Source organism: Frankliniella occidentalis, unplaced genomic scaffold (genome assembly GCF_000697945.3).
Source record: "Frankliniella occidentalis isolate FOCC.00 unplaced genomic scaffold, Focc_3.1 Scaffold448, whole genome shotgun sequence".
NCBI classification, from domain to species: domain Eukaryota; kingdom Metazoa; phylum Arthropoda; class Insecta; order Thysanoptera; family Thripidae; genus Frankliniella; species Frankliniella occidentalis.
In genome coordinates, this window is record NW_026267567.1 from 125,251 (window position 1) to 133,455 (window position 8,205).

Sequence of the window (8,205 nt, forward strand, 5' to 3'; positions counted from 1 at the left end):
TCATAAGCAAAGCAATAGGGTGGGGTGTAGTCACGGGGTGTTGCCCCGTTATAGTCTTTTGTCATGTCCGAGGAGCAAATTTTTAGGGCCGCGCAGGCCCCCCGCTGGACGCTTTAGTTTACTCGAATATGCAAAGTGATTTACCGGTCACATTATTTATTTGATTACGCACTTTAGTAAATCGCTAGACTGAAATGGACCATCGCCGCCGGCAGACCAAGCAGGCCCGGCCTCTGCCGAACGGAGTTGCCGGCGCAGCGAAGTGAAGCTGGCAACTCCATGGTTGCCACAAAATTTTCATTTCCATTTTCCCTGAGTTTTCCCTGATTTCCAGACCCATTCTCCCTAAATTTCCCTGAGATTTAAGCACCATTCCCGGCGAAGTGCAGGAACAAACAAATAACCCCACATGCAAGCATTAAGCGTACTTGCCAGAAGTCCTTAGTCTCATGTAGAAAACGACCGCGAGCGAAGCGAGCGCTAAAAATTTTGGGTCAAAAACACCTAGCTTGGACGTCAAAATGTGTGTTGGACCTAAATGGCGAATAGAATGCAGTTTGCGGACCGATCAGAACAAATTTCCCTGACATTTTTTCATTTTCCCTGAGTTTTCCCTGATTTCCCTGACTGTTTTTTATTTCCCTGAGTTTTCCAGGTTTTCAAGGTTTTCCAGAGTTGTGGCAACCATGAACTCCGTTTGGCGGAAGGGCGGGCCTGCTTGTTATAGGCTGAACATCGTTGGTTGTGTGGGCCGCAGTTAGTAGAATACATGCAAGTTATGTCAAATCCCTGGTAAGTTATTGATGTTAGCTTATGGATCCAATTACACACCTACGAAAAGAAACATAGGAATGGACCCATAAGAAGTTAAATATACGTCCAGGCATACTCTGAATGATTACGAACGTGTCCGAACAACGAAATAAGTGTTTGTTTTTCTTTCTTATGCATGGGAGTGTACACATTTTATTAATAATGTGCCACCATAAAATAAGCCCACTCTTCTGCTTAGAAGAAACTTTTAAACCGACGGCATACTTCTCAGACAAAAGTCTACTCCTGAAAAAGATAAAAACATTTCTGTTTTGACCATTTTGGCAAGAAAAACTCCCGCTTGTAAGTTGACAGTAACAGCCAGACGGACGACATTCTATCCCAGAGGGTTCATCTTTCACGATTTACCCCTTAGAGACCATTAAATACTTTCTACAAATGATGTATTTATTTTTAGGCCAGTTTTGTGAGTAAAAGTCCCTCTATCGCCTAAACGATGAGAGGTAGAGCCAAACGGGCGAAATTTTAGCCCGAAGAACATTTGTTACACAAGTTACCCCTTAGGAGACCATAACAAAAATATTTTTTTCTTACTTCTTGGACCAACCGCTATTTCTTTGTTACCCCCTCATACCCACTCAGGGGTGATTGCCAGGATTTGCACTAACCGTTTCGTTATCCAGAAGTGACAGCAATATCACTGTAAAATAATCCATCTTAATTTTAATAACACGTGTTTTGAAGCAGTTTACAAAACGAATTGGCTCTTAAATTTAAGAACATAAAGTTTCTTAAAATTCAAAACATGTTTTAAAAATTAAGAACGTGTTATGAAACGCCAAAAATGCTTTTCTTTTCCAACCTTACGCAAATCTGGAAAATATTTAGATTCATTCCCCTAGCGGCAGATGTTTACACACCCAACTTCCCACATATTAAAGATGTTTACCTTACCTTCCCTGGGTGGATTCGAACCTCGGATCTTTGGGTTCGGATCCTGACGCCGTAGACCGCGTGGCTGTCGGGACATACCTGTGAGGGGAGCGCTCGCAACCGACCTTATGCGGCGCTCCGTCCAGGGGCATTCCCAGAGTAGCTATGTGCTTGGTCGGACGGCGTATGTTTGTTCACTTGCTTTTTTGAAATATGGCAGTGGCATAGCTACATTACGCCGAACTAAATTCGATGTTGTTCACCCAATACTATATTGAACGCCAAAATTCCATGTCCAGTGGTCAAAAGCTACATGACTCTTAAGAAGTGTTCTGAATGCTGGTATTAAAAGTAAGAATGGGTGTGACTTTTCAACACAATTTTGTCAAAACTAAGGAAAACTTTTGAATTTAATAAACTTGTTATGAAATTTAATGACCCCTTAGTACAATTGAGATTTTCATCATTGTTTGCAAAATTTAGAAAACTTCTTAAATGTCATAATCTGTAATTACGTTTAAGAACAACTGATAATGTTACTAAATTTAAGAGATATTTTGCTCTAAAATTTCAGAATATTTTTTACAGTGATACCCTGTAAATTTCAGACCTCTAACTCACGTCCTTGTTGGGAAACGGACAGACGACGAACGGACGGACAGACAGACCGATGGGGCCGATGGGGCGGGACACAGGGGCGATGGCATAAGCCCGCTTATATAGCTTTTAAGAAAAAAACGGGCTAAAAATGTACAACCCTGCATGCTCAGTCGAGGTGATAGGCCGTTGACGGGCCAGAAGGTACTCCGGGGCTTGGCTAGACCGGAAGGAGAAGAACAAAAATCGTCGGGAGCGGGGCAGGGCGGGGGCAGTACCCCGTTCCTCCCCGCGCCCGACCGGCCCGACGATTCTCCTTCCGGTTTTAAATTACAGAGCCTTTTTTGATAAGTAACTATAGAAACAAAGACAGCACGTATCACCATCTCATTCCCATCCCCCAGACTACGACTGTATGAGGTTCGGGAAAAGTACAGTACTAAATGAAGTACAATATGATGAAAGTAGTACCATCAGTATCGATTTTTCTGATTGTGCTGCTTACAATCGTGCGGGTAGGAATCTGTGCGGACACTCAAAAGTACGCTGATAAAACCGAGGTAGGACAGGAAAGGTCTTCATGTTTCTTGAAAGCCATTAAAAGTTAGTATCCCTGTAAAGTATTCAAAATGTCAAAAGGTGTAAAACTTTAGTGCCTTTGGAAACTTTTGTACTGCGAAGGCGAAGGCATTAAAATTTTACACCCCCTGAAAGGCACTAAGACCTAACTTTGTTTTTCCAGTGAGTCTGCAACACAGCGTTTTACAAACTTTACTTCAAAACAGCCCTAAACACAGAATTCTGACATCGCTATGGCTGATGTATAGCTTCCTTTAAGATACGAATTCTTGCCAACATCTGGGAATTGACAAACCCATGAGGAATCGCTAACAGATTCTGCCACAACAATGAAAAACAAGTTAGGTTAGACACAGCAATAGCTCCATTAGATCATTCACTACATTTGTTTATGAGGGTGTGAACGGTGTGAACACGTACGAACCCACAATTGTAGCATTCAATGCTATCATGACTACAACACAGAATTTTCTAGACTTTACTCCAAAACAAACAAAAACATACGAAGCTGAGCTCGTGGTAGTACGGACAAAGCTTTCTCTGAGATTTATTGTGTGATTGCGAATTAGGCCGAACCGTAGATAAGCTAACATCTGGGGATTGGCAAACACATGAGGAACCGCTAAGAGTTACTGCCAAAACAATGTAAAACAAGTTAGGCTAGACACAGCAATAGCTCCATTAGACAATTCACTACATTTGTTTATGAGGGTGTGAACACGTACGAACCTACAATTGTAGCATACTGAGCTATATTGACTACAACACAGTATTTTCCAGACTTTACACCGAAACAAATAAAAACATGTGAAGCTGAACTCGTGGTAGCACGGACAAAGCTTTCTCTGAGATGTTTTGTGTTGCTGCGAATGGGGCCGAACCCTAGATTAGCTAACACCTGGGGATTGGCAAATGCATGACGACTCGCCGACAGCTTGTGCCAAAACAGTGTTAAACAAACGACAATAGAGACAGCAAAAGCTCGATAAGACCATTTACTACGTCTGTTTATGAGGATGTGAATATGTACGAACCCGGAAAAGTAGAGGAATTAGCCAAATAGCCTATTTTAAGGAGATCGCAAAAGTCAGCTAAAAAACATTTAAAAACGATTGAAATTAAGTCGGCAGGGCAATTCGATGGTTTTTCAGGTGTTACAGGCTGGCTGTGCCTGTGCTGTAGTTGCAAGTGGGTCCGGCCAGCTTCCACTCCAACACTTGACTCCCTAATAACAGGAGAATGTTTGTGTTTGGAACCAAAACATTTGAAAACACGACTAAACAAACCCTAAACAATCCATTGAGCGGTAGACGGGACGGTTGGTGAATGCTGTTTGGGTCTCGCCATCTTCACCGAGGTATGCCAGGCGTGTCGCAGCGTAACAGTCTTTCGTGAGATATTGCGAAGTGTGTTACGCGAGACGTGATCTGGCGTCCATCTACCTTGTTTATTTTCACTTTGGGGTTCTGCCTGCATTAGGGTAAGTTGTTGTAAGAGTATAGCCTTTTAGGCGAATATTTAATACTAACTCGTTTCACCCAGGTGGGCATAACAGTCGACAAACTGGGTCAGTTCACTGGCTTGAGACTTACTACTCGCTGACGGGATACTGAGACGGATGATACCGTGACAGGCAGCCATTCGTGCCCAGGAAACTCGGCTTTCGTGCAAACCGACCTTTCCGCTGAAGCCAGAGCATAGCTGACTGACCTTGAAGAACAATCAACTCATCAGCACTCCACGGAAGAAGGTTTTTTTTACGTTGCATTCTTTGCGCAGTGATTTCTTCTACAATGCCTGTGACTAGTATGACTTTTAGAGATTTCAGAGCGAGCAGGCCAGTTCGAATTTGAGCGAACTTGAACAAAATTTGTCTGGGACCCAACCGAACGAGCCTTTGCTCACCGGCGCATCGAACACGAAGAATGATTTAAATCAATCTGATGCGGTATACGCAATGTTCTCTCTGCAGAGTGCTGAACACACAATGATCTATCTGCAAAACGTGGGTTTCGGGACACCTACAAAGAAATGCTTATTACTCCGTAACCGCTCGTTCTACTTCACTTTTTGCAGTCACAAACTAGCTACATGTACGATACACTACGTCTCGCGTAACAGGCTTCGCAATATGTCACGAAACACTCTTACGCTTCGACGCGCCTGGCGCACATATAGCTAGGCCTGCAGGTGGCGCACACACCCGAAACGAGTTAATGTGAGGGTATTCGGGAACAGTGCGTTCCGGCCCCAAAATTTGACATACTCACAGCATTTGCAGGAGACTCATTTCCCTAAAATTAGGGAAATGAAACTTCTACTGTTCGTTAAAGGTTTTCATTTAAAGTTAGAGTTTGGTTGTCGTGTAAAAATCAACGTTTTAGTCTAGACAATCTAGGGACCCTTGAGCCTAAAGGAGGGTGTGGTTCGACGTCCACTGTAAGGTTTTAGTATTACGTCCCGCACAATTCTGCAATGTAAGGCATTTTTTTAACGATTTACTAGACAATTTGGTCAATTTCACCTTATTTTCGTCAAGAAATGCCTCCTAGCACCCAAACAGTACGAGATAGAACAAAACGGACGAAGTTTTCGTCCAGAGAGTTCTCCTCTGTCGAGATACTCCTTAGGAATCCATTAAAAAATATTTGATTTAACTATATTTTGCGACCTGTGGCTTTTGATTTTTTTTAAGTCAATATTTGAGCTAGAATGCTCATCTTCGAACTCGATCTGTCTTATGATTGGCTCAGCGATTAGCGAAGTCCATCACTCCACTGACCTAAAAGGTTTCATTTATGTCTGTCTCCCAGTCAACAAAACATAGTACCGAACACATCCCTGGTACAACCCGGTTGGGATGTGGGACGTCCCATCCAGGACGTCCCACAGTACTACAGAATGCAACATTTTTTAGACTCTGAGCAGAAGCACCTCCCACTAGTACGTCCTGAGTGGGAGGTGATTGTCACATCCCGGAAGGAACTTTCCCAGGATGAACTTTCAGGACCTGACCATCATTTTATTTAAAACAATATGACAATATTCAAAAGTCAAGTGAGGTTCGATGAGTTTCTTATTTGAGCCTGAATTTTAATTATCCAGAAGCAGGTCCCGGAGAACTCGGTCAAGGTTGACAGAGTTCACAAAATTTATTTGCGGCAGTTATGTGATGTGTCACTTGACCATAATTACACCTCATACTTGGCGAGGAGTCTATAAGAGAGGTATGCGGGTGATCCGTGAGATTTAAATTAGACATCACATAAAATCTGAAATTGTGCATGCAAGTGAACATTGGTAGTGCAATTCGACTTCATGCCCCTTGCTTTATACGCAAATAACGTAACTTTTCAAAATACGTATTATTCCCTACATTTTAACGCAAAAATGATAAAACCTACGAGGATCGCGTCGCTAGCGCCGACTGTCGGCAAAATATAGCACGGCTCACGTCTGCCACTGGCACTGGCATACCAAAGACCTCCCGCAGCAGATGTATACAGGATGTTCATCATCCTGCTAGTCTCCCTAACCTCGATATCCCGAGCAGGTTCTATCTAGTAATTCCTGGTGACATTCATACTGGTATATCCCTAGCAGATGCATACGTAACGTCTTTTCTAAAGACATGCTGGTCAGCAGCCTGACTGAACGCCCCGAGGAGCAGTCCAACGGGTGCCCCTGAGGAGGTACTCGTATGTTACGTCCGGCCTGATGACATGCTCAGTAGGTCCTCGGCGGGACACCCCAAGGAGCTTTACGGCAGGTATATCCTGAGGAGTAACTTCTCAGTAGCTTAACTCCAAAGTACCTCCCAATCAGATCCCGGCCAAGATGTCCATGTGGTCGTGTTGTGCAACACATCCTGATTTGCTCTAAGGCATGTATTTTTGGGATGTCCCGGTAGCACGTGTGAGGGATTCGTGTAGGATGATCCCAAACTCCTCTCAAAAGTAAGTGGGAGCTGCTTTGTTGACTGGATCTGACCGTACGATAATTCGAGAGCGAATTGAAATAGCGATCTGGCAATGTCAGGGTCCAAAGTGGGTGTCTGTTTATTCCCCTCTTCCTAGACATAACATATGGGGACGAGACTGTGTCAAAACCTGTACTATGTATTTTGTGTTTTGGGGGTGTACCGAACTCGTCCGGGAAGTGTGTGGGATTAGGAAGGGAAGGTGCGTTAGATCACAGTAGAATCGCCGGCCAGTGGAGTTAGGTCAGATTTGACTCAAGCCAGAGAGGGGCAGCAAAATGGTCCTAACGAGGAAAGCCGCTGCCGTGAGCACTAAAAAGGCTCAAAGGTGGTTGTGATCACGAGGCAGGCCAAGCGGCAGTGATCGACGAGGCTTTACGGCGGATGCGGAGTGCAAACAGGCTTTCCTAACTTGTTCGGACAAGAGGCTGTACCGGCTGTTGGTGGCGTAGTGTCAGCCCTAGGTGCTGGAGGGCGCCACGGTTAGTTTTAGGAAAATTCTGCCGAAACTGGACGAGCATTTTGAGGAGGACATATCGGAGGTCATGACAGAGCATTTATTTGAGCAAAGAAGGCAGAAGCCGGGTGAGTCTGCGGCCGAATGGGTCGTGGACCTCCAACAGCTCGCCATTCCGTGCAATTTTGCGGATCTTGACCGCCGCCTCCGCGCGCAGTTGGTGCGTGGGGTGGCGGACAAGGACTCCCAAGTAAAGCTGCTAGAGGCCCCAGATGTGAAATAAGCCGTCAAAATCATTCAGGTGTACAACAGGGTTGTTAACGTTACTTTGAAAACGTAACGCGTTAAAAGTTACTCGTTACTTAAAATTTGTAACGACAACGCGTTACCGTTACCGCCCCAACGGAATTGTAACGCGTTATCGTTACATAACGTCCGTTACGTCGTTACTCGTTACATCACTTACAAATCAAAGAAAGGCATTCTTTTAAGAATAAAACATGCTTATTAAAGCAATGACTGTTAACAATAGGGTTGAACTGATCTATGGCTTCCAAAATTCGCCAAGCTCGTGGTAGCTCCTTCCTCTTTGTCGGGCTCTCTACAATAGACCATTTCAGTGTCGGTGACAAGAAGAAGAAAATAATAACCGAAACAGGAAACAGTTGGGCGAGGGGCGAAGAGGGACGGAGGGTGGGGCACTGGTGTAAATATCACCAGGATTTCCTGATCGCAGTGCCCTGATTCCTAATCGTATCCAAGGTTTCTGATGGTTTTCTCGGTTTCTGATGGTTATTTTCTGATCGTTCCCTCAAAACCTAATGGTACTAGCTATATGTACGCCAGACCACGTCTCGCGTAACAGGCTTCGCGTTATATCACGAAA

The 8,205-nt window shown here is 44.2% G+C and overlaps 1 protein-coding gene across 1 annotated transcript in view; it reads right to left on the bottom strand.

The window, feature by feature from the left end:
• LOC113215210 (uncharacterized) overlaps positions 1-4,514 on the bottom strand; it is an 87,736-nt gene extending 83,222 nt beyond the window's left edge. The window contains exon 1 of the mRNA XM_052274818.1: positions 4,413-4,514. Within this exon, the coding sequence (XP_052130778.1) occupies positions 4,413-4,433 (21 nt within the window). The 5' untranslated portion in view covers positions 4,434-4,514. The remainder of the gene's footprint in view (positions 1-4,412) is intronic.
• Between the last annotated feature and the right edge of the window lie 3,691 nt (positions 4,515-8,205).